The sequence below is a fragment of the Pagrus pagrus genome, assembly GCF_965226575.1.
Source record: "Pagrus pagrus genome assembly, chromosome: 4".
Lineage (NCBI taxonomy): Eukaryota > Metazoa > Chordata > Actinopteri > Spariformes > Sparidae > Pagrus > Pagrus pagrus.
Window position 1 is genome coordinate 16,125,303 of NC_140188.1, and position 27,441 is coordinate 16,152,743.

Genomic DNA, 27,441 nt, shown 5'->3' on the forward strand with positions numbered 1-27,441 from the left:
CAACATCTGTACTATCGATGTTTAACAGAATAATCTGAATTCAGCTGATAGAAGTGGAGTGGGATGAGCAGGGTTACATCTGTACGTTTCCCTCCATTGAGATAGTAATCGATTAGCAATTTGTTACCGGCCCAAGTCACTCCCAACCGCCTGTGGTCTGACTAGCAATAAGCGAGCGAGGGAAAATGGGAGGATGCTCTTGATAGCCTTCTCCTGATGTCCTTGTCTTCTCTCGTCTCGTCTCCTCTTCTCTTGTGAAGCAGAGCTGGAATCATGCGATCACATGGTGCACATGCAGTAATGACAACATGACATATGCTCATTACTTGCTCGATCAGTATGATAATGTTGAGTTTGAAGACAATATTGGCAGGACAGAGGCTGCAGTAATTTGCCTGGTGAGAGTAGCACTGACAGTGTTTAAGTAGCTTGAGGGCAGTGCTCCCTTTGACACTTTATTTATGTGAGGAGATAATTGAAGCTGGGACTTTTCAACTTGCAATTAACAAAAGTATCTGAGATCTTCATTTAATTAGAACTTTAAATGACTGGCCTCTAGGGGTCATTCCACTTTTACGCTCTTGTCATCGTAATGTGGAGCCATTTATCGCTAAATACCCTCCTCCCCTCAGAAACCAAACTTTTCACACCTGCTATCAAAATGTTGTTAAATATTGATGCCGCAGGCTCACCTGAGATTCATCCTCGACTAGGACTTTTCTGACCCACTATCTTTGAGCACGGTTGCGCCCGTTTTGCTCCTCTTTCCAGTTCATCAATTTTTCATTGGGACTTCACTCCTCATCTTACACTATCACTGTCTTCATGCTGCTTTAAGTCTTCCCATTTGCAGGCGGATGTTATGGATACACAATTCTTTTCCATTGCCTTCTTGAGCTGCACACCTGAATGTAACGATGTCTTTGTGTCAATATCTTGTAATAGACATTGTAGTGCAACAGTCCTAATGTGTAAATGGGAGCGTAATGCAATGCAATGCTGCCAATGGGACAGGAGGACAAGGTTCCTCCCACAATTAAAAGCATGCAAATCGGGTGGGCTTGATGCTGTAATGAGTAAATATAAGTGTGTTAGTTAGTTTCCATGCTCTCCACCAGATCCATGCTGAGTAAGACCCCACTTCGCTCATAATCTTCATAAGTTGCTGTGAAACACGAATTCATAATATTTTCGAATTAGTCAATCGATGGCTTTGCTGCAGTATTATCCTCTTTCTGTCTCTTGGTAAGTTGCTGATGTGAATGCAGGACACTCCTGAGCTGCAGGATGGCAGGCAGGGCTGATTCAGCTCCTGTAACAAAGATAGCAAGTGCAGTGACAGGCAGAACAATAGATGCCTGCGCTTCAGATGAAGACACCGCTGACACTTGTACACCCTTCGCTATACAACATGTACAGGCGCAGTAAAGAAACGGAAGGGCAAACCATACAGCAACACTAGTTATTATGTTTTCCCTTCCAGTGTTTCAAATCTGAGTTACATCACTTGCCTGTGTGCTTCTCTTTTTCTAGACCTCCAAACTCTCCTGTCTTTATAAATACTCTACCCAGGATGTATTTCAGTCACTCTCACCCTGTAGCCAGAAATGTTGGAGAAAAGTTCAGGAGAAATAATTTGCATCACTTGATATACGTAATAGAATTAGACAGGAATTGTATGAAAGATTGAAATACATAAAGTAAATGTTTTAGGGAAATTATTTTTTAGTGTATCTTAAAACCCCACAAAGCAAATTTGTAGTCTCAGCTATACAAACATTTTCACTGAAATGCAGCGTAATGGACGACTGCAGAGTCTGCAAATACTCTGGGCTCCCCACCAGTCAGCACATTGACGAAGCCTCTCCGATTAGTTTTACAGTAAACCAGGTTTTCTTAGACGTGCTCCTCCTCCACTTCATGAGCTGCTGCTGCATCAGACCAGTTTCCATCAGCCTTGTATTGCCCCTGACAAGGAGACCGCTGAGAATCGTTGTTAATAAAATGTGTGTTTACTGCTGGGAGATGTTGCCAAGCGTCATGCTGGCTCTTACAGTTCATTCGAGGTCATTTCAGAAAACAGAACAACGAGCTTTAGCAGCTATTTTCCGTATATTAATGCATATTACGTTCTCCTTTGTTGCGTCCATTGTTTCTTCTCATGTCTAGACTTTTCAAACAGACGGACGTTCTCTTTGAACTCGCTGCCGAGGAGTATACATACCACATGCATATTCATTTTCTGCAGCTTGTGACAGTCTCTCAAACCTCCTTGAACATTGGTCACACATCACTTATTTCCATCTACAAGTTGCTTTTGTGCCAGTTCTGAGACTCCCAAAGCAACAGTACATGAATATATGCAAATGTGTGAGTCTCATTATGCATCTGACTTGCCTTTGGTTCAAACTGTCAGTTTTAATGGGCCATTTGCAAATGAATTACACAACGTTTGATGTGTGATTGACAGTTTTGATATTTGGATTGTGTAAACTGTTGCTCTGACGGGCGAGTCAAACTGCTGTCAGACCATCCTGGTCTGTCAATCGCCGATCTTCATCGTCTTGCACTGTTGACACAGCGCCGACAACTTATGATCTCGATTGTCAAACCAAGCTGAGACCTCTCATTTGAGTGTGTGACAGGAGTTGTAATCTGATGCAGAGGCTGATTTTGGGCTAAATAAGAGCATTAATATTGGACTGGTGTCACGGGATGCAGAGCGAATTGTTGCCAGACATTCAAGATGATTAATATCTAAGGTCAGCCTTGATGCCAGTCAGTACGCCATTATCCCCCCATCAGTATGTGTAAGGTGAGGGTCAGAGTATTTATAGCCTTGTGCACCTCTCTGAAGCCAGAGCTGCCCTCCTTTTATATTCCTTTGCTCCTGTGCTGATCTGGATGCCCCACCTGTGATAAAACACGGTCACTGTATTTGTAGGGTATCACAACTCGCTGCCAAAACCATGCGGTTCGTAATAATGTGACTGTAGGGTTTTAATCTTGAGGAGTGTGTGTTTGTTTGTGCAGGCGCATCATTTAACACAGTAGTTAGGATCCTATAAACCTCTCCGCAAATGATTTTCTTCTGAAAGAGAGATATACTGTACACACATTCATATTCTCACACAATATGGGGAGCAGTGGGTTGAGATTTGAGGATGAGATTGAGGAAAAATGGTTATATTGCTTCAGAGTGTCTATTTTCCTCCACACGCTGTATAAATACAAAGGCCTATTTGTCAACTATGACAGTGATACTTAACAGCGTTCTGTGCTGCAAGACTGTCGGTGTCACCCCGTGGCTTTTATAAAAATGGGATTTTACCAAAAATGGATTGGGTGTCTTTGTGTGTGTGTGTGTGCGTGAGTATGCCTCTGCAAATGGCTGTTTTTTTATTGAGCAAGCATGGACCAGCCAGTGGAGAGAGCATGGTAATAATTTGTCACAAGGAAGAATTGCCATGCCATTCTCGAAAATGGTGTAAATGTGTTGTTTTCTTCCAAACCAAACACCTCCTTTATCAGTCTTTCTGGTATTTTCCATTCTCTCAGCTGAAAGAAATCGTGTAAATTCAACCAATTCCTGTATTATTCCCCCATAATTATCACCATCTCTAACACATTTATCCCAGTCTTCTGCATATTGTTCCAGTTGTTTATTTCTGGCACTAGCACGGCTAAAACAATAACAGCAAAGATATATTGCGCATCTTGCTGCAGCTGATTACATGTTTTGAGTATTGTGAGTTCTTTAAAGCTGTATTAATTGAGTTTTGGCTACAGGGGGGAAGAAAAAGTACACAACAACAACATATGCTGTAGCTAATGTGTCAGCATACAGTAGCTTATTTACACATCTAATAACAGAGAGCAACATTTTTATCGCATTTTCCCGTAAACGCTGTCTTCGTAACGCAGCAGATATGAACAACACAGCTTCAAATTCAATCTTTTAATCCCTTTAGTCCACCATACTTTCTCAAAGGGAAATAAAACCTTTAAAGGGAGCAACTTGCTCTGCTTTTGAATAAAGAAATTACAGTACACAGTCTTTATTAGACTGTATTCTATATCTGAAACCTCACCGTTTTTAAAACCTTGTTCGGAGCAGCTCTGATTACATCGCAGTCCCCTTTTCTCTGATTTCATCTCGCCATCTCAGCCTGCGATGGCTTTCCTGTGAGCAAAGAAACAAAAGGAGCGTTACAATACCCGGCATTTTATTTCACGATCCTCAGCCTATTCAGTATTCAAGGGAGGCTTATGCAGAAAACGCAATGGGTATAACTCTATACAGTGTGATTGCCTGTCTGTCTTCTTATTCATGCCAACTCACAGTAAAAGTAATCTGTGCTATTGTTCTCATCATTCCTCCACAATCCAGTCTCTGCAATGGGACTTTCAAGTTGTGACGCTCAGTAAGAATCATCACAGTGTTATATTGCCGTGAGGTTTCTGTCCAATGTGTTAGTGTCATGGCGACCAAAAAAAATCTATAAATACCGCAGCTGTGGCCAGTACAAATCTGGCATTTAATATTTATTCAGATTTGGTGCCATGTGGGAAATGTGTGAAGAACTGCGCCTGCCTCCAAGGGTACATTGGTTAAACAAAATGGTCAAGTGAATCAGTGGCGGCGATGTTTGGGCTTCAGGTGTGAGCAGAGTTTGAAAAGGGGGTCGGCTTAGGATTGAAAATCTGAAGTCTGTGTTTGTTTAAGATTCCTTAACGGTTGTATTGATACTTTCTTTTTTTTTGACAGCATTAAAGTATCTCTTTCCCTAAAAACATTATTGTGATTGTGAATTAATCATTTTAAAAATGTGCAGGGTACAAAATGATTGTTTTGTTTATGTCTGTGTAAGAATGGGGGGCGATGGTATGCCACATTTTCTTGCCTGAATGTTATCAATAACACCTTTAATGTCTCATCTTTAATGTATATCCCCCTGTAAAGCACTTTGAATTGCCTTTAGTCTGATGATGCTGTATAAATAAACTTGGCTTGTCTTGCCTAAAGAGCGAGAGACAAGAGGAGATCTGGAGCCTCGGGTTAAGTTTGTGCCCAAATATCTGAACATATTTTTAACAAGGTTCTGTAAAACCGAAGTTCGAAGAGGAAAGAATTAATAAATAAACCCTCTCCTTTAGTTGGCACTCTGTTTGTTTACAGCCCACATAGTTGGTGCATTAAACCTCAATGCCAGCACGGATTAGAAATGTATATATGTAATATATTCGTCTGAGGATACCAAGGCTATATACTGTACTTCACACTGTTCCTGAAATCCTTGACTTCTCACTCTTTGCATCACTTGTTTACCTGTTTTTTTCCCTTCTTGGAATCACAGATTCTACTGGTTTCTCTCCTAAGCATTAAGTTTTCAAGGGGCAAAACACATCAATCTGCTTTTGCACTTCTCAGATCAGAAGCTAAACTCAAACTGATATCATAGATTCAGGAGATCAGAAAAGGAGGGCAACCATTTCACTCAATTTTCATTTTACCCGTGTTGAGTGTGTTGGAATTCGTGTCGAACTCCAACATCAACGACTGGATCTCACTCAACAGCCATTAGTGCAACAGATTGCATCGACTGCCAGTCTAAAATCTGTCAAGGCTTTTGTCACTGCTCAATGGTGCTTTCGTCTGCGAAGGCTGCTGCAACATATTTGAGCTGCCATTGACATCGATTTGCCATAGTTACTTTCAAGGGTATCGAATCAGCTTTGTATGTGTGTTTGTGTGCGTGTGTGCGTGTGACGGCACCAAAACTTGTACTCTAGGTGATCAGTTGTTAGAAAGCATTTTACATTGTTTAAACCATGCTGCTCTAGAGTCAGACTAATTGAACAATAAAGCGCAGTAATCCCCCTGTGTGCATAACGATATAAGCTGCAAGGAATTTTCAGTACTCAATTAATTTCGGAGCAGGCCTCTCATTTGATGCTGTTTTTCTGTTTTTCTCCTCTTCTTCGAACCTCGGGGGAAGACTTTTGACAGCTGTTATTTGCATAGTTTTCCGAGGAAAGGTCTGTGAAATCACCCTGATGTGTTGACAGTCCGTTCCCGTGGGCTCTCCTGAGCAATAACTCAGTAAGGTAGTCTTAGAACTCACAGGATATGTCTTATTGCCCATCACAGGCAGCGAGCTGCCGACGTTACCAAAATACCAACAAAATAAGCATTAGGCAGATGAGATTGAAGTAAACCTGCTCTAAATTCTTATCACATTGCAGGTTGCAGGTCGGGGATTTGATTTCCTCCTGCCATTAATGCTGAAATAATTTCCAAAGCCAGACGAAAATGTCAAATATTTATCCGTGATAGTATTCAGTTCCTAAAAAGTCATCTGTTTTTTGTTTATTTATTACTTTTAGTTAAAGAAGCAATTTAAAACCAATTGCAGCTTCAGCCTCGGTAGGTCTGTTTTCATGTACTTGTCAATGGAATTCACAGCGAACCTGTGAAATGTCGCAACAAAAGAAGCGAAAAGAAAATCTGAATTAGGTGTGTTTAAACCAGCTGGTCTGGAGTGAATGAACTCGGCTATACAAAGTGTAGTTTCATCAGAAGCTAGCGGCATAGGCAATGTTATGGCTCGATGCTTTGGCTATCTATGAGAGAAAAATGGAGAGAGGTCCAGAGACAAGACTTCAGACACAGCTGATCAGCAAGTTATAATCAACAAACAAACAAGCTAACAAACTAACATGTATGATGTTTTGCCAACTCACCAACAAAGTGTCTGGATGTTTGAGTAGTGCATCGAACTCCAACAGTCCACTAGATCCATTTCAGTAACATATTTAGTCCAAAACAAAGGATTAGATGGATACATGGTGACAAGAGAGCCTTTATCTGTGAAAAGGCTACTCTCGTTTCACCATTTAAGTGACAACTCATTTGAGTAGTTAGGAGTCTCTATGCCCGTCATAGAGCCTACAACAGCCAATGTGTGATAGTGTAGACAAGGGACTTGCTCTCTCATCTTTCCTAACCTGTCTCCTTAGCCACTTACAGCCACAGGATGATTGCTGCAGTATGTAGCCAATGAGATTTTAAATCCAGTGATATATAGTTTATTCAAGTTTTTAAAGCCCTAAACTTTTTATGTAGCAAGTTTATGTAGTTTTATATAGTTTGGTCTTTGAATAGGCTGATTTTCCACCTAAGCACTTGTCATAAACTAACAACTGGCTTCTGGCTGAGCCCCTTTAAGTGATGGCTATGTCAGTACTATTTGGAAAATAGTCTTTTTTTTTTTTTTTTTTTTTAAAAAAGAGAGAGAAATGTTCCTCAAGTGAGCACAGATTGTGAATGTTTTAAGGGTGTAAGGAGTGTTACAGGCATAAACACACACCCACTGAGTAGTATGGCATGAATCATAGACTTGTACTGTTGTCATTAGATGGTTTCACACTTTCCTGGGAGTTACTAAGATGAAGGCGAGTGCACTTGTTCACCTCATCTAGAACTAACGATTTAAATTGGCAGCCGTAACCAAAAGGATGAGTCTTATGTTAACAAAATATACCATCCAAAGAAACTACTCTTATGTACAGCTACAGTACATGGCAGACACTGTCTGGAGCTATCCATCACGTGCTCCTGTAGCTGTAGATCAATTCTCTGGTAAAGCATTGGGTCCATGTATTACATGGATTCTGCCTTAAATAGACTTGACTCACACCGAACATATTTTCCCTTGACAGGCAAGTGATTCAAGACACAGAGAGAGATGCATGGTCATGTTGGTTATACTGCAGTAACTTCAGAACAGAGACTCATTTCAGGTAGAAAGAGACAGATAGTGACCAAAAGCTATTAAAAAAGTGAGTAGAAGTGCACACTAAAACACGTGAGGACATAAAAAACCACAGAGTTACTTACAAAAACTCCTCCACAGCCCAAACGAGGCTGAACTCTTCTGTTCTGCCCACCGTCTTGTGAACAACATTGAGGCAAGCTCTTAACAGTCCCTGCAAGACCTCCACTGGTGTTCAGAATTGATTTTTGTCCTTTTGTAAAGTCCAGGTGGCCAGCTTAGAGGCTCCAAGTAAGTAAAAATCCTGAACCCGCCTTGCACCTCAAGGGACAAGCGTGCCAAAATAAGCCAACAGGTGCAAAAACAAAACAGTGGACTTCCTCCTGATGAAAATGACATTGTGGCTACAGTTGCACCTCTTCTGGCTTAGTGCCTGTACCAAAATAGAAGCCCCAGTTTATTCAGTCTGGCTGCACTAATCTAGCAGTATGCCATCTTCACAGGTGTACCGTCTGACATTTGGATGCTTGTCCTCGGTGCGTCTAACGGATCAAAGTGGCTCGCTATTTTTGGAAGAACGAGTCTAAAGGGACTTGTTGTTTGTCCTGTCCAAAGTAAAGTCCTTTTTTACAGTTCCAGTTTTCTGTCACTGTGTTTGCACTGACCTACAGTCGCTGACCTCTCTCGACTTCTTTAAAAAACTGTCAGTTCCTTTCAACATTAACCCTGTCAAAGATAAAGAAAAGTGTCTTACCAGAACCACCCCGGTTAGATAACAAAGTAGAACCTTGATGAAAATAGAACCAGACTTCTATTTATCGAGCAATAAAGAATCCTTTCAAGGATTCATGATGAGTTTAAATAGGACTAAAAATACCATGAATCCTGTTTGAAATTGATGACGGTGTCTTGTGGTTTTTCACAGTATTTCTAACGTGCATTCACATAATTTCATGCAGTAAAAAAGAAAGAAAATACAGAAAGGTGTTACATCTATGACATTGTGATGTAATTGCACACTGCTAATGACTGATTTTTTGACTGCTTACGCTCGTCAGGCACTCGGTTATTTTGCAAACAGACACACGTCTGCTAATGGCTTCCCTAGAGCAGTGCGAGGTAAAAAGTAAAGCGCGCTAAAAGAAGCTCAATGAGATGATTCCCTCCAGAAAGTCAGCAAAGTCAAATGTAGGTTGAAATGTGATGCTGCTCATTTATTTAGTAGTGCTGCTCGCATTACGCTGTGCCACAGTAAGAGCAAGCGAGAAGAAACGCTGAAGGCGAGGGATTCAAAGAGTCGGTTTGCTAAAGTTACGTCAAGCCCAGTATGTTTTGACATCGAGTGCTACTGTGACCGAACACATGGAAAAGCACTTTGAGAAGAGGAAGGATGAGCTGAAAATCAGGCTAGCCACGGCAGACAGGCTAACGATGGCTCCGACAAGCGACTGCTCGACAGCTCTCACAAACGAAAGTTAACTTCACAACTACCTGTAACGTCATCAGTGCTGATTGGGAGATGCAGCCCAGTGTGCTCCTTTCTCCAGCGCTGGATAAAACAATAAAAACAAAGCGTGGAATTAAGTCCAGTTATACGAAACTAGTGCTCCTCACTTGGAGACGCGACATGTTGTGTTTTCTTTTTTCTTTTCTAATTAACCGGTTAGTTACTGGTAAATTGGTGTAGGCTTATCAAAGTAAAATGCACCAAAACTGACATCCCTGCATCCAGCATACAAGGAGCAACATTATCCTTTGTTTGAATTTTACCTCTTTTTTTTGGTGACTAGCAGCTCCTGTGGTGAATATCTGTCTCTTTAGCTGCTACAGTCAATGCACCACAATGTTCACCAACTAGTGGCTTGCTGTGTCTGTCTGCTGTTTGGTGCTGAGCAGGTAGTGTACACAGTGAAAACATTTTTATTAAAGCTTTTTTCCCTGAAAACAGCTGCCTGCTGGGGCCGAAAAACAATGCTTAAGAGCACCAGAGTTGTAGCAAACTACAACCGTAAATTGCAGGCCAGACAGCTCAATAATGAGCTGAAACTCACTGTAAGGCGTCATAAAGCCAAGTGGAGCTACAGATTCAGGTTCTGCAGATTCATCACTACAAGTGACCCGTTTACATTTTCACATTATCATTTGATAAATTGTCATCATAAAAATAATGTTTATAGCCGCTATACACCAATTGAATGATTTTTGTCTGTAAAACTGTGAATGTGTATTAGCTAAGGTAATAATTTAGATAGGACATTGGCACTGCTAGCAGTCTGCTTTAATGGAGGGATACATATAATACAGTGCAGTATCTCAGGCTATCTTGGACTTTAGCCACAGTATTAATGATAACGTATGCATATATTTCATTTTTTTTTTTTTTTTTTTTTTCATTTTGTGTAATTTGATTTAGTTCATATAATCTACTTTATTTTAGTGGTGGGAAAAAAATAATAATTATGAGCTTTGCAGTGCTATGAGAGCAGCACTTTTGAAATCTATGCCCATGTTTTCAATTAAGAATGAGATGAAATAACTCTGTTGTGTGGGGCCTGGTATATAGATGGAGCAATTATCCAGAACATGGACAAAATCCTTCAAAATAAGTTCCAATGCAAATCTTTGTGTTGGAAGGAGCTTGTTCTTCTAAATTAAATGTCTGTTATATTTCCACAACTGGAATACATGTACATGTTTGTCTTATTTCTGTCAACCCGCTGGGAAGTCCTAATAGCTCTTCAGGCTTTATAAATCCTGGAGGAGAGAGCGTAATTTCTAAGGTTTAGAGCGATGATAAAATGCTTTTACTCCTAAGCCTAAAAGTAGGACCAAATACATGTATCCATCACGGGGTGAATTGTAGGTCAATTAGGATGGATTTGCCCTTCTGAAATCTCCTTCACTTAAACTATTCCCATGACTAAGAACATAATGTACCCCCCTTCGAATGCCCCACTGTGCATCTCATTATCCTCACTGCTGTGGGTCTCCTGAAGGAGAACTACAGCCACCTTCTTCCTGATTTATCATCTCTGCTACTTCAGCTCTTTACTATTTTCCACTCCCACCTTAAATGTTTAAACACGGTTCTTAAAGTCAGCATAGTGTCACTGAAAATAGAAAGTAATGAATTGAAACAAAGCAGGACATTTTAAAGGAGACCTATTACTATATGTTTTTTTTGTTTTTCTTCAATTCAGTGTTTTACATAGGTTGTTGTGCATGTAAAAGTTCTTGGAAGGTAAAAAAAAGTCAAAGTCCACACCAACGGGATCTCCTCTCTCCCACAGAAAACACTGCTCCTCAAATGCCACGTCTGTAGTCCCGCCTTTAATTCTGTGACTTTGTGACATCACTACATCACAGAGTCAGGACTTAGCACAGCTGCTCTGTTGTTGTTAGCGGTGCTGGCTCAGGTGTGTGTGAGCTGACCAATCAGAAGAGACTGTGTATTTGGTATGGGGGGCCTTAAAAAGACAGGAGTTAAAACAGAGCGTTTCAGACAGAGGGGGAATACAGAGCTCAGCACTGGACAGAATGAGAAAACAGGTGTGTTTTTTTAGCTCTAAAGAATGTAAACCCATTCTAGCAGTAACCCAAAATTAAATTATGAATCTGGTAATGAACATCATATGTCTCCTTCAAGCCTCGGATGCCTTTTTGAAAGAAGGGACATGTTTTTGATGCCAACCTGCTGTCTTTGGCAAGCAAATCTGGACAGCTATCAAGCATTTATGCAGTCTGTTTCCCCTCTGTTGGTCAACCACTTTTACTACAAAAAAACCCCCATGAGAATCAATGGAGCAGGTGATCTAAAACAAAAGCTAAACAATGACCTTTCAATATCACAGAATAACCTACAAAAGAAGCACAGATAAACTGAGACAGCCTCTGGAGGAACAGGGGGCACAGAGGACGCCACGCTTCAGAGTACGAACGCAGCAAACAACAGCTTTATTCACACATGACAGACACATATGACAGGTTGTCACAGCTAGCCTGCGCCCTGGCAGTAAGGAAGAAATTACAGCTTAGTGGCTTGTGAGAAGTGCATGCAAGGATTTTGGTTTTTGAGAAAATGGCTCTCGACACTTGAGTTCAATGCAAGGATTTTAAAATAAAGGTTACAAACATCGAAACTTGAGAAGGTAACCCATATTTAAAAAAAAGAAAAAAAACAGCAATGAGGGAAGAAAAGTCTTCAAAACTGCTGTGGGTCTCAGATTCACTTAGCAGCAGTTTCACACTCTCACTAACAGTTTCCCAGCATGCAACAAGAAAGAGTGAGAGAGAGGAAGTACTGTTATCTGCAGGTTCAACAGTTTGCCGCACAGCTTTGTCTTGTTTGCGCACGTCTCGGTGTCGGTTGATGTATAACGCTGTAGTCTCTGTGCTTTTATTTTTCAGGTGGCTGTGACAGGGGCACCCCCGGGGCAGGACCCATGAGGAGTCATAGAAGATGCTCACAGCCTGGGCGCTTCTGCTCTTCTTAGCCATGTGGGTGAGAAGCACCTCTGGTGGCCCGCTCTCCTTCAGAATAGGTAAATTGTTCCACACAATTGCACTATGTACAGTTTAGTAAAAAATACAAACTGCTTCCCACACATGTTGACCTGGAAGTTTCCTTTTTGGAGACTTGGATCAGAGACAACTCACCCTTGCAATATATTCATACACTTCCTACATAAAAGGATTTTTTTATTTCTTAGACTTGAAAAATCTGTGAATACATAAATGATTCAACGTTTTTAATTATCAGGCTTTAAAATCAAACTGCTGTTTAAATGTTGGCTTGAATTGATTGCAGTCTAACATTACAGTCTCTAATGAGAAAATCAGGTGAAGAAATTCAATTGAAAGTTTTAAAAAATACATTTGTTCCCCAGTCACACAGCGCTTCAGTTATCAGCAGAAATTACAAGTTTTGATTAGAAGACTGCTTGACTCCCCGTGTAATGTAATAATTCAGCTAATATGACGATTTCTGTGCAACTTAACACCACAAGCACTTTATTTTCTTTAAGATGCAATATGTAAGGATTTTAGTGGAAAACATTCAAAATAGAAATTATCAACAGGATGTTACAGTATGTGTTCTGTGTTGCAAATACAGCTTACCAGGTAGCCCTGACCCGCCACGGCCTAAAGCTCTTGTGCTAGCTGGGTAAAAGCCAACATTCCCCCCCGGTTCTCTGAGCTCCCAGTCCAGACTGCTAGCTGCAAGGCCAACTGAGCTAACTAGTGAACGGCAGCCACAGTACGCGGTTACTCTGGTGATACGCTTCCTGCTCACCAAAACCTGATCCCTTTTAAACCCTTACACTGTATCTACCATAAAGGCAGCTTTACCTGAAATGTTAAAAATCTATAGACTGCCTTTCACACCATTGGGAATGTAACATGAGACACTGATACATTACAGCATGTAATAGGATTGTAATTCAAGCATCGTCATTGTCTGCACTGTTTTAAATACAGTACAGTTAAGTATAATTTCTTGCTAATTCAGTGGCATTGTTCCGCCGCAGCTTCGACAGTTCAAGACAAAAGCAGGAGGTGAAGCAGAATCTATGATATTATGCTCCTGGCAATAGTGGCAGATCGATGGACCAAGGTTGACACTGACTAGACTTGGAATCTGGCACCGGGGCATGGTTCAAAAGTCTAATAACCTGCCAGAGCCTTTTGGTAACCGATGGGAGTTGTTCCTTCTTGTTATTATTCTCCTACAGTCAGCAGGCCTCTGACACCCTGTCACAAGCCCACTGTCCACCAAGAGTTTGACTGACTGTCTCTTTATTTATGTATAGGCCCCTTGTCTTAGCTGAGTGTGAGTTTGTGTGTGTATACTGTATATAAGAACAGAAGTGAAGTGTAGGTAATGATAAAGATTGAGAATGAGATTGATTCCACAGCTCACATACAGCGCTCCCATCGTGGTCTCTCAGTGGCTGGCGTTAAATTTATAACACGGTTGTCAACTTTCGGGAGCCGCTCAGAGTGAGATTTGTTGTCAGGGGCGATGGGTGGAAGTTAATAACACAAATTCAGTGTAAGAAATCCCCATGAGGTTATTGTAAGGCTTTATGAAACATGAAGTAAAACCAAATGGTGACGTTTAAATGTGAGCGGACGTGCAGGTTAAGAAATAGAAAAGAAACTTGTCTTTGTGAAAACTCCTTCAGGTGTCAGGGATTTTCTTGAAAACTGAGTTTCAGTCATGACAAAAGCATTGTCAAGTTTAATACAAAGAAATCTCAGACCTGCTGTCTCATAAATGCCTATTGGAACTGTAATACTTTCTTTCTTTTTACTCCTTTTACTGCTACTTTGCTCTTGTTTGAGAGAAATAACTCTTGTTAGCTTTCCAGTATTTCTGAACCTTGACAAAATGGACTCGGCTCAACTGTCATCTTTGAACAACATCTCTTATTTTTGAACAAGACGCTCTTTTGTATCACTCAGACGTTTTTCTCTCCTGTCTCAAAGCTCTGCCACGGCTCGGCTAAGGTTTGCAGAATTCCTGTGCTGGTTTGGCATATGATGCCCAAGACAAACAACAACACAGCTTCAAAGTTTACAATTTCAACAGCAGCAAGAACAAATCATTCCTCGTTCGAGAATACTGTCGGACAAATGACTAGCACTCCTCTGCTTTTTCTCTGCACGCATTCTCCTCCACCCTCAACCTGTTTGCAGAGGCGCATCTCTGCAGCGATGTCAGTTTATCTCAGTCATGTTGCATTGGTGATGGATAATTAGGCAGTTGTTTTCCCTTTTCCTCTAATGTCATCTGTGCACAGTTCTGGTCTCGTTGCCTGTATACTGTCAGTTTGTGTTGCACTGACTGTGTGTGTGTAGATATGCACAAGCGCAGACACACACATCCACACACACACACACACACATTTCAAAGCACACCGAGGCACACAAACAAACACATACACCCCAAACACCACCACAAACTCCCTGCCATTTGCGCTCCAGGAGATGGTATTTAACATGGCTGTCCCTCGAGTCCTGCCTGGCTGGCATAATGTCACTGTCTGGCCTTCTGTGAATGTATCAGGGCCAAAAACAACCTCCCGCCCCTGCCACATTCCCCGCCAGGACCAGCCAGCAGCCAGCGGCAAGCTAAGTGTAGATGAACTGAGGAACTTATCTCAGTCTCTGCTGTGTAGTTGGCAAAAAAAATATGATGGACTTTTTCTTTTGCAAATTAGTTATGTCTGGCAGACTTTCTAACAGTGGCGGACTCAGGATGTTTGAGAGGCAGGGGCGGAAAAAAATAAAAAGGGCACCAGCGCACAGAAAGTGGTGATATATATTTATAGTGAAACAGTTACAAACCCTAGATGCCACTTTATCGTGTTTTCTCCACTGAAATGGCATCCTAGATGCCAATTTATCACATTTTCTCCACTAGTAGGGCACCCTAGAGGGCACCTTATCATGTTCTCTCCACTGGAAGGGCACCAGAGAGGGCACACTATCATGTTTTCTCCCCCAAGTCCACCAGTGCCTTCAAATTTGGAAGATAATCACAAATGAAAAGTGTCTTAGGGCATTTCTTCCCACTGTGTTGCAGCAGTGGAACAATGCATATCTGGCAGTGTAATGAAAGATTAATTACAGCGATATTGACCTGAGAAAGTTTAAATAATTGAATTTGCTTCAGGACTGTGTCTAATAAGAAAACACCACACGGACAAGTGAAGCTTAAACAAACCATGAACAGGATCCTTTAATAGACTGTATATTCTGAAAAAAATCAATTCACAAAACATTATCATGTTAAGAGAGTAACTCTTATTAATTCAGACTGGGACTACATTAGTTAAAGACAGGAAAAGATACTGTATAAAAATTACATGAAAACTGAAAAAACCCTGTTCTACCATATGGCACAGCTTGTTTTTTCCGGGTGGTATTCCCCCATTAGTTGCATGAAAGGGCGTCTGCCGTTTAATGTCATCCAGCCAATAAGCCGCTGCTTGTGCTAACACACACACACATAATCACTATAGTTAGCTGATGTCTGTGTTTTTTTGTTAAAGTAAAAATCTAGCAAAATCATCGGGAGAAGCACATGATCATTCATTAGAGCTCTATTCATCAACACTGCAGAGCCCTCGCTCTCCATACACACACACACACACACGCACACACACACACACACACACACACACACACACACACACACACACACGCACACACACACACACACACACTGCCTCCGTCCAGTTCAATATCAGAATATAAAAGCCAATTATCTGCTATTCGTAAATCAAAGGCAGTTGGAGGTTTCACAGGAGATGGATTGCTTTTCCGTCTCACAGCCCCTATTGGAATTAGCTTAACAAGAGAAGCAGAGGCAGCTGCATGAGCAAAATGTTGTAAAGTGATCACTAAGGTTTTAAAAAAAGTTTTTTTATTTCACTGTTGTTACATTTCAGCGCCTCCTTAGCATAATCGAGAGATTCCAAACAAGTCTCAACACACTGTATTAATCAGTGTCTGCTTTTGGCAGACAGGTAGCAGATTTTTCTTTACTGTTTATTTTAACATCCAGACGGGCACTCGAGTCTTATCTCACTGAAGCCCCCAGAATGGTTCCTAGCGTTGGGCTTCACCACAGGGAAGGCCTCCCCCAATGAGACTAACACTAAATTTAGCTGCTGGCGCCAACCGTTTGTCGGCTCACTCAAGTGCTGTGAAATTCCCTCGGCAGATATCCTTTACTCACCTTAAGTGTGCTGTCTGTGTGCAGAAGGACTGGCTTCAGATTTGATTTTCGGAGCGTGTGTAGTCCGTCTTTAACCAGAGAGTGAGGATTAATATTGATTGTTATGGAGAAATCTCTTGTAAGCTCCAATACCAGCATTTTTCATTGTTCATAATGAATTCAGGGAGCCGAAATCCTCCGTCGTCTTGTTCCGTATTGCATTTGAATATTATGAATATGCTCAAAAGCACAACTCCAGGGCATGAATGGGTCTGACACATGGATATTAAAGATAGATATTTTAAAGCTTGTTTATATACCGATCAATCAGTTTTAACGCTGTGCGTGTTGGTCTACTATTAAATCCAAATGTTTGTAGTTTGTTTCATTGATTATCATTGGATCTAATTTCAAGACATGAATACTTTGTCAACTGTTTACTTGGAATGAGCTCTGCAGAGGGCAGCAGGGGAACGTATTAAGAAACAGATATTTTACTGCCAATGACATTTCATGAATAATCACTTTTCCTATTATTAGTCCCTCAGGGAGAACTCCAGAGCCAGGCTGTCAATATCTGTTGCTCTTATTTTCCCATGTATTCATAATTTCTGTTAGCTTCTCACTCTAGTCAGGGTCACAGTGGCAACTGCATGGGCAGAGGAACCAATGCATAATTTTTCTCAGGCAACTTCCTACAGCTGCTCTCTGTCTGATCCCCGAGTGCTCGCAGGCTAGCCGGGAGATGTAATCCCTCCGGCATGTCCTGCGTCTGCCCCACGGTCTACCCCAGTCGTACAGATCCACAGGGAGAGGCCCAGGGGTGTCCTCAGCAGACGCTTGAAAGTCATCTACATGCTTCGGTCAGTGCGGAGATGCAACAGTTTTAGACTGCGGCCATTCCAAATTGCAAAATCCTTCCTACAGTCACTCCACAAGCTTCTCACCATAGATACAGTGGAGTAGATCCAGCTTTACAACGGATGGTCCCATCCCTCACGTGTATGCCCCACCAGTTTTAGTTCAGAAATGTCCTCTTTTATTTTGTGGGTTCTCCCCTCATATGTTATGTTTTGCTTTACACTTCCTGTCTTTGTGTTTTTACGGTTCCTTTTCTGTGTATACCTGTGTTTTGTTAATTAATGATTAATGCGAGGGCATGTGAAACTTGACCAAAACAGGCTTCACCCCCGACAACCATGCAAAAACTTACTGGCTGCACCTGATTGGACAAATGCTATTCATGGGCTGTCTGCTGTGGACTTCAGCAGTCCAACATCGTGGCTCGTTTAAAAACGTTTACCAGAATGAGTTTCTGTGAATAAGTAATCCATGCTGTTGCTGAACCAGTCTTTATTTTAACCAGACAATGCTTAGTTTTCATAATTTTTCTTGAGGTTGCGGCAGCGTTGAGCTGCACTGGACACCCCTTATTTGCATAAAGTAGGTAGATTTCAACTTTATGCAAATGAAGAGCAGGCGATTTTCCGAAACTCGATGCTACACTACCAGAATGCATTGCACAACTGCTTGCAGAGACAATGGGAAGCGTATAAACAACGGATTCTGTGGACACGATCCGTCAGTGTTTTCCCTTCCTCTCTCTTGGTTCATCTGTGTTTCCATGTCCGTTCCCTGGTCCTGTTTTCCCCTCATGTTTTACCTGCGTTGCTGCCTGTGTTCCTTTTGTCATCCTGGTTATTACTTTGTTGAGTTCTGCTCTTGCTTGTTGTTGTCAGTCCTTTTGTTGAGTTACCTCAAAGATCATTTTCATCAGCAGTGCCTTGGCAGGTCACAACTACAGTACAACATACACCCAGTGACAGAACAGACCTAGACAAACAAGACATGTCACAGTAACACAGCAGTAGATCACACACAAATAATCTAGTGGCCTTGTGATTTTGTCTGCATGAAATAGCACATTTCTGCCATTTAGACTTTCATAAAGTTCCCCATACCTTTACTTGAAAATGTCAGATAAATAAATAAATAATTGAGATCAGAATTAGAAAATGGATCACCAGAAAAAAATATTCTCACTCACCCCTCAGGGGTGTAGTACATGGCTCAGCTCATGTTTGCCATATCCAGAAAACAGAAAGCAGAATTAATTATTTAGCAGGTAAGTCAACAAATAGCTGTTGCTAAATAATTAATAAGGTACACGCATGACACATAAGTGATGTCAGCAGCTGCCAATCAAGTAATTTATGTAAATAATCTCCAACTGAGCTTGATATCCTATTAAGAGGACTCATTATGACGTTCTACCTCAAAATAAAACTTTAGGCTTGTATTATAACTTAATCCTGGGTGTGCAAACTGTAATAAACCTGCTGCTGTACTTACAAATACACACACACCACAAGAGATCCAGCCTGAGGCTTGCTGAACACAAGATTTTCGTATTTCTTATCATTACTCTAAAACCACTTGCAGAGCATCACCGAGTACTGAGGGAGCAGCAACCAGACAAGGTCCACAGGAAAAAGTCAGACAAATCTTTGTTTGCCTTTTTGCTCTCTTTTCCACACTCAGTGGCAGAACACGACAGAGGATTCTCAGTGGGCTCAATTCAATTGGCTCTGCTCTCTCAGCAGCAGCTGAGCCTGCACCATCTTTACCCAGCCTCCCAAGACTGGGACTGTTAGTCAGCGTGGGATGCAGTTTGTCGTGAGATAGATGTAAGGAAAGCAAAACGTTCAGAGTATGATGTACTGATTCTCACCGGAGACATCCATTGTTGAGTAAATACAATGCAACTGCATAAACTAGCTCTCCTTCCTTAAGTCGTAGCCACAGGGGAAGTCCTGATAAATATGCGTTTGTGTGGGCTACCTGGAAACACAAGTACCTGTCGCTGCACATCACACACACAAATACCAAATCAGGCCCTGTGGTTATGTGAATTGTGATTTTGTGTTTTTTTACCAAGACTTGACACTCGAATTTTGCAAAACACGGATCACATTCAGTGGGGTTTTTTTTTTTAAAGGATTTATTCCAACAATATATTTGTGCACAACAACTACAGCATGGTTACTGTATAGAAACGCTTAGGTAACTAAGTACTTAAAGTAATCACACAGTTTGTAATTTCTTCCACTCAGGGTCTCTCAAGCAAAACATAAAACACGTAGTTTGATGACGTTGTGAAGTAGCGCGGGATCATGGGAGTTAACCACAACTGCTTATTGAAATCCATCTGGTTTGACTCAGGCAGAAATGTTCACAGATGAGGTGATGTTCTCAAGTTTTAGTATTACCTGATGTTTCCCCCGGAAGTTATAGCGACAGGCGACCAAATGAAATGCACGGTTACCCTGAATAATATTACAGATTTCTCTGGGTTTGAGCATTGTTGGAAACATTTGGTAAAACCAAACCGCACAATGGGGTTGGGCCAATAGCCAGTGGCATCATCCATCTGTGATGGCTGACAGTCATCGACTTACTTTTCACTTCCACTGAGCCCTGTACCATCGTAACATTGTGATTTAAAAGGCCAACCCTGTTAGTCTTTGTGATAACTGTTCCTTTTTTGTGTATGTTTACATTATATGTATCTGGAATATGTAGTTTTTTGTGTCTCATGCTACTTTTTCCAGTCTTACTTATTTTATGATAGTTTGTGTTGCGATCACACCTCATTCAGACTTTTGGGCGGGTACTCACAGATGGATTTCATCATCTCTGACTGTTGGCTACTCATCTATTTAGCATCACGCTGATGAAGGCTTTGCGCTGAAACGCATTTGTTTTTTGCCCACAATAAAAGATCAGATATGTTCTCTCACAATGCCAGAGTTTTTATAAAAGGCCAACCCACCAGAGAGCGCAAAAGAGTAGTGTGTGTAAAGAAGTTTGTTGCTAACGTCTCATCTCATTTATTCCATTACATCTCCATTTTTTCCACTTATTTTCTTATTATGCCATACACCTGCCCAGTTTGGCGAAGCCAAGTCACTCAGTCACATTGGTGGCAGTGGTGTTTCTTTTCTGCGGGACTCTATCCGTTTCTCTCAATCGTGCCAAAAAGCATTCATTGTTTCAGACTCATGCCACTGGTTCATATACTACACCTTATTCTTTTTTAAAACACCTCACTGATACTGAATGTTGGAATTGAACATACGTCATATATATGGTCAAAATGTCTACTCGTTTATGTTTGTGCTCACAGACACACAGACACACACGTACAGGGCATGTAGGGACCAGTGAAATTGAAGCCCACAGGTGGAATCTAATAGCGTAATTAACCCCGCTGAGCTAATAGCCACAAGTCAGCAGCTCCACACTGTCAATTCCTTCAGTTCAGCCCCCATGCACACTCACAGTGACTTATTAAGGCTGGCTGCCGGAACCACCAAGACTGAGTCATTGTGCCCTTGCCTGCAGTCAGGTTCATTTTGCCCTCATACACTCTTGACTTCAGTTGGCATCCATGAACTCATTTAACTCACTGTTACTGGAGGAGCAGGGAAGATAGCATGTAGGGAAGGAAGGAGGGTAAATAGCTTTGAGGGAAGTATCCTGCGTTGCTTTGAAACATCCTTTCAATTGTAGCCTTAGTTCCTCTGAAGTGAAACTTTCACACGTTTCTTTCTAAGCAGGGACTAGCGTTCCCCTCTGATAAGCCGTGTGAGCAGACTTCATGATTAATCTCCCTGCCTTTTAATTACTCAGCCGTGTGACGGCGAGTCGTTAGGTTAATGATACTCGGACATGTGTACTCACAGACCTGAAGCTGCAGGGCACATCTGAACTGAACCCCTTTTCAGGTGACCACCTGTTACAAGAGCCGACTACGCTCAGATGCCAGCAAAGGTAATGAGGACATATCAGAAAGAAAAGGCAGCTTAATTATAGAACAGTGTGTGTGTGTGTGGGTGCCTGGAGGTGACATGATCAACGGGACATGTTTCCACAAAAGTCAGGCACCTCCTTCTTTGAGAGGAATAAATGTGTTTTGAGCAGAATGGAGCTCAATTACATGCAGAGAAAAAAGATTTCACCTCACTGAAGGGGGGCGACTTCATGATTAATCTCCAAGGTTTTAATTACCAGATCAGGTGCTGGGACCAATCGTTAAGTTAATGGCACAAATGGCAGATAGGAGCGACGTCATGCAATTATGCACACTACTCTGGCTCCTGAGCCTACCACATAAATTATTCAGTATATCCGATAAAGTCGCATTGCACAAGCATGTAGTGTGTGTGTGTCACACAGCCCAGAACACACACAAAACACACCATACCAAACGATTGTATCCTCACTGCGTTTGATAAAGACAAATTCAAATGAGTGTTTGCTTATTTGCCTATGCACATATGCTCATACTCCATACGATATAAACTCGCCAGAAAACGCTTTCCCTTTCCTCAGCCACACACAAACATGAAAACATCGGTACTTAAATTATTAACAAACTAATTACAAGCTGCAGGGTTGTGCATGTTTGTGTAATGAAGCCTGCCATTTGCTGAGATGGAAGGCACACACACACACACACACACACACACACACACACACACGCATGAAAATTAGAGTGAGAGCATCAACAGTATTTCTGTGTGCTTCATATTACCATTATGGTGGTGGAGACTGAAGGTCATAACCATGACATTGTACAGCAATGTAAATGGGATGAGTCAGTGCTTGAGATGAAACATTATTTATGTTATTGATTATTCATGAAATATTATTTAATATTTGGCTGTAGATGAATTCATTGCCATTGCACATTTAAATTGCTTCACTGAATGTTACCATAATCAAAGATTGCCAACTATTTTGATCATCAATTAATTGTTTTTTGAAGCAAAAACATCAAACATTTGCTTCTCCTTGGTTCCAGTTTCTTAAATGTAAGAATGTGTGTTTTTTATGACAGTAAATGAAAAGTCTTTCAGTTTCAGGTTCTTGGTTGGACAAAAGAAGCAATCTGAAGACTTGACTTTGGGCTCAGGGAAATTGTGATGAGCATTTTTCAAAATGTTTTGACATTTTATAGACTAAATGATTAATCAATTCATGTGAAAATAACCAGCAGATCAGTTAGTAATGAAAACTAGAATTGCACTCATAAGAGCGCATACCTACGCAAAGACCCAACAGTCCACTTAACTTGCATCGAATTGTACCCACTCGTACATACCAGCCACGAGACCATCAGGGAAAAGAGCGCTAATTTTGTATGGGTATTATTAATGCCTGTGCTCGGGTCCGATCACGTATATCACATATAAAATCACATATAAATACTTGACCTCATCACGATCCATCCTGGGTCTCTCTGTCACTTGCTTCCAAAACAAATGCAAAGCTCTTTACAACAGCAGCTGCGGGTGACCCAACTTTACATAGTGTAACGTCAAAACAAAACTTATCGTGCATCCAAATCTGACATGACAGTCCTCTCACCTGGATTTATCTGGGGCAAAAGTTTGTTGCCAGTCTACACTGTAAATTTTAAAAGTTGACTTTACTTTTTTTTTAAAAAGACAGGAAATAGATTATCTGGTAAAGTAAACTATTAAATATAAGTTGTAAAAGCAATATATTTTCAGCAACTTAAAATGATTAGTCTTCTTTACTTGGCAATATTGAGATAATTGGTTTCCTCAATTTTTTAAGTACTTTTAAGTCACTTTGTCAGATTTGACAGTGTGCCAGCGTCTGCAACACTTTAGACAATGGTAAAAGCTTTCCTCTTATGATCTTCAAGTAGTATTTACTGCTTTTCAGATGAGATCAACTTGGCAGTCACTAAAACCTGTTAATGTTCAACCTGTGCCTCGCTAACGTTTCTCGCTAACGGCTTGAAAAATTGTGAATTAATTCTTTATATGGCAAAAAATGACAATTTTACACAAGTGTATAAAACTCATAATGTGTCAGGAATCCGAATTCAGAGATTTCTTCCACCTCAACATTGATTAAATTGAACTTGTTGTTTTTGCCCCAGTCAGCCATCATCCTATCTCTAAGATGAAGGAGACCATTGACTCTCTGTCATCATCTGTCATCATCTGTCATCATCTTGCCTCAGAAATGTTTGACCAGCAGGTCAGAATGTTTGATTTATTCCTGTTTTTGCTAGAAGAAGAAAACTGAGACGACATTTTATCCCAACTTGAGACGGACATCCTCGATCACGCATTTATTGCATATCACTTAGATCATTCTAATTATTGTTCAGTGTGAGATCCTCATGAGGCCTTCATGAATAGGCACCCACCTACATCAGGGAGCTGTTTTTATGTTTCTGCTGCACACAGCAGGGTGTGTAATCTACAGTAACTACCACTTAATACTTTGCCCTGGATACCTCTACAGGAAGAAGCAGGGGAGCTTCTCTGCTGTTTATTTTTATTCATCCCACATTTGCACTTTAAACCACTGCATCTTCCAGACAAGGACATTAATTTTCTCTTAGCGGTGGCTGTTTTTGTGCGGCGGATGTTGACTCTCCTCATCCATTACAGTCAGTGCATTGTGGAGAGAGCACTGCTTTTAAATGGAATTAGCAGAGATGATTTGATTAGTGATGATTGATGCCAACAAAACACTCTGTATTGTAATTTATTCCCTCTCTTCTAAAACGTTTTACACCTGCGGCACGTGTGCACCACTGCTCTGCTCACACCTCTGGTCTCAAAATGACCAAGTACGTGATGCCAACAGAGCAAGCTCCTTGAACTTGTGCCAGCCTATGCACTTATGCCTCGAAAAAAAATATAGCTATAAATGCTGAAAATGCTCTGCTATTCCTCCTGTGGAGAGCTATTATCTCCTGGCAGTCAGCAGGGGAAAAACATCTTTTGTTTGCTTGGTTTTGATTAGGGCAGAACAACACAACATGAATGCAGGTACATACAGTACTGGCTCATGCATATACAATACTAAAGCATCAACAAGCACAGTCTCTCTGTTTCTCTCTCTCTGATTTTTTTTTTAACTGCACTGCCAGTAAACTTTCCTGATGTCCCCTTATTCAGCTGCATGTTACTGTGATGCAGTGATGAAGTCTTTATGCTCACATGGCTACAGCAGAGGAGGCTGTAACAATATGTTCTGTACATGCGACTCTCGACCATTGCATTGCAGAGCTTCTCCATAAGCAAGAGCAAGCAAGCAGAGCTCTCTGTATGAAACTGAATAACCTTGGTTTCAAAGGGTTGCTTCATAGGTCCTTGAAAGTTTGTGAATTTGAGGGGGAAAATCAGGGCTATGAAAATTTTTGAAAATAGATAGAAACGGACATGCTTTTTGTTACTCAAGGTTTTTTAACATTTAAGTGGCAGTCATTGTAACACAGCACAATTGAGACGTGTTCACACTTTCAAGCCTGTTGAAGCCTGCTCTGGTTGTCTCTCTGTTGTCTGTGAGCCTGCTGGTTCTCATTATAAAAAAAATCTCAGTGTTGTAACAGTAATTAACCTTGATTTGTGTCTCAAAGAATGCTGTGTTGGGTCCTTCAATTTGAGGGAACTGGAAAGTCCTTGAAAAGAAAGTGTGGGAACGCTGTTTTCGGCACAACATTCACATCGCAGGAGCTGCAATTTTTTTAAAGGTATAATGTGTCATGGCATACCTTTCTAAATAAAGCATTGTGGTCATACAAAGAAGCCCTGGCCTACAAGAGAAGCACGTAAGAGAAAAAACGACCCACCAAGCTTCCATCATAGGGACGCATTAGGCTGCTTGCAGACGGCTGTTTTTCCGGCTGTTTATCAGCCGAGGATGCCCTGCAAAATTCTGATAGTTCTCTTGCTTATACTGCTGGTAAAGTAATGTCCAGGGATGATTGTGATGATCACTTTGGCTCATAAAGAAATGCAGGCACGTACACAAACACTCACCCAGCCACACACACAGCCATATCTTTCCCTTTGTCCTTCTTCCAGCACTGTTAGGAGGGGGTAAAGAAGATCACAAACGGCTGCCATTACAGGGAACTGTCCCTGTCCAATTCATTTCAGATAAGAAGCTTCACTCACACGCACAGCACATGTACGCATCGTCCTTGTAGTACAAGAGAGAAGCCAAGTCCATCTCACAGGCTGAGGTCCATGTTATAGCTCAAATTGATGGCAGCTATGCTGAAGCTAATGGCCTAGGGCTTGGATCATACAGTTTGTATGGGATTTACTCTATAGCTTCAGAAAAACAGCAGTAATGGCTGAGATTACACCACTGATGAGATATAGCCTGGTGCTGGGGCCAGGCAGTTTCATTGACCTATCATAGCAATTGTTTTTTCTCTCCTTTTTTCTGTCTCACCTCGGTCTCTGAGGGCTGTGAGATGGTGCAGCAGGGAATTTGTATTTTTCTTTCTCTGTGAAGTGTAAATCCTTTTTTGCCCCCTTTTTTTAAACTGTATTTTTTCTCAATTTTCCCTCTTTTCCAATTCAGATTTACCAATTCCTCTTCAGCTGTGGAGCTTGTCACTGTTGACCTGCAGAGAGTAAAGACAGTCAAGTGTCTCCTCCAGTACACCAGTACTTTTAACCTGACAGCACGCAGCTCGGCAAAGGTTCCCTCTATTTCTCTGAGCCCAAGCCCCTTCTGTACCCCGCACCGTGACCAAGTAGTAGAATTTGCCAGTGCAACAACAGGGACATAATCCCTCTCTGGGTCTTGTGAAGGTGGTGCTTTAATCCCTGGGACACCTGGGTGTCTTGGGTAGTGTAAAAACATTTTGGACCAATGTCCTGCACAAAACCAGAAGCAAAACTTGTAAAGAGTCGATGTAGTCGGCAATAGTTGTTCCTAGCAATGCTGGAAAATTGGGGACGTATGGAGTGACTGAGCGATGTGACTCTACAGTGGCTCATACGCCTGTGGAAAAGCAAGTTGGTTCATTAGGGTGCATTCAATTATTTAAATGGCAAGGACATTTTTTAAATGTTTTACAGTAGCTACAGGCTGGCCTAGAGCTCCAGAGATGGTGTTGGCCCAACATCACGACACACAATAGCAAAACAGACTACTGGGACATCCCTTTGAATGCATTAGTATCATGATGAAAGAGGAAGCATGAGTAACCTCTCATGTCAGCCTGTCTGTTTGTTGGTTAACTAAACACGCTTTAATGAAAAGTGTCGTAGTTGAGTTGTGGGACCATTTCTACCTTTTATTATTTAGAAACTGATTGTATTTTTATAACACTACCTACTGGCTAAACATTTACCATAATTAAACTAAAATTAAAATGGAATAGCATGGATATACACCTTACGCTTTACAATGCAGCAACCTCCAACCAGGTGGTGAATTTGCACACTGATTTGGTTCCTGTGCCCCAGTGTCAAATCCCCCTCTTATCTCATCCATCCATTTTACACCTGCATGAGCAAATTACCCACACACTCTCACACATGCACATATGGAGACCCCTCTCCCAGGGCAGATACACACACTCCTCCCTCGACGCCCCATTCTGCCAGTCCCACACCATTATGCCACGTCTTTGATCATGGCTCACAGTGAAGAGTTTGGCGACTCCTCACAGCCCCCTCCCCAGCTGTTGCCAGGCCCTCTGCCATTACAATTGGTTGGCACAGCCATCGGCAGCTGCCACCCTTGCCTTAAGCACCACCTCTGGCAACACAGATGCCCGGCGTGTGTATGCCTGCTCCTACCTGTGACTGCGTGCACTCACCTGCACACATGCCTTCATCCATCTCCGTACCTCCTTGTGCATCTGTGGCATTGCCTGCTGTTTCATCTGAAATTCATTGCAGTGTGTTAATGGTTAATTTACCAGGCCCTTCTCCAGGAGGCAAGGGATGGCTGCTTGCTTAATGGCCAACTAACCCCGGGAGGGACTTGTAGTTGGCGTGTGCTCAGCTCCAGGTAGGCTGGTTGTGAAGGCAACAACAGAGCTCACCAGGGTTGATGCTGTCACAGAAAACTTGTGGTGAATGT

The 27,441-nt window shown here is 41.6% G+C and overlaps 1 protein-coding gene across 4 annotated transcripts in view; it reads left to right on the top strand.

Moving 5' to 3' along the window:
* grik4 (glutamate receptor, ionotropic, kainate 4) overlaps nt 1–27,441 on the top strand; it is a 316,509-nt gene that overhangs the window by 140,420 nt on the left and 148,648 nt on the right. For all 4 annotated transcript variants that reach the window (XM_084350733.1, XM_084350736.1, XM_084350734.1 and 1 more), the window contains one exon: nt 12,183–12,316. In XM_084350733.1, coding sequence (XP_084206859.1) covers nt 12,235–12,316 — 82 coding nt within the window. In that variant the 5' untranslated portion in view covers nt 12,183–12,234. The remainder of the gene's footprint in view (nt 1–12,182; nt 12,317–27,441) is intronic.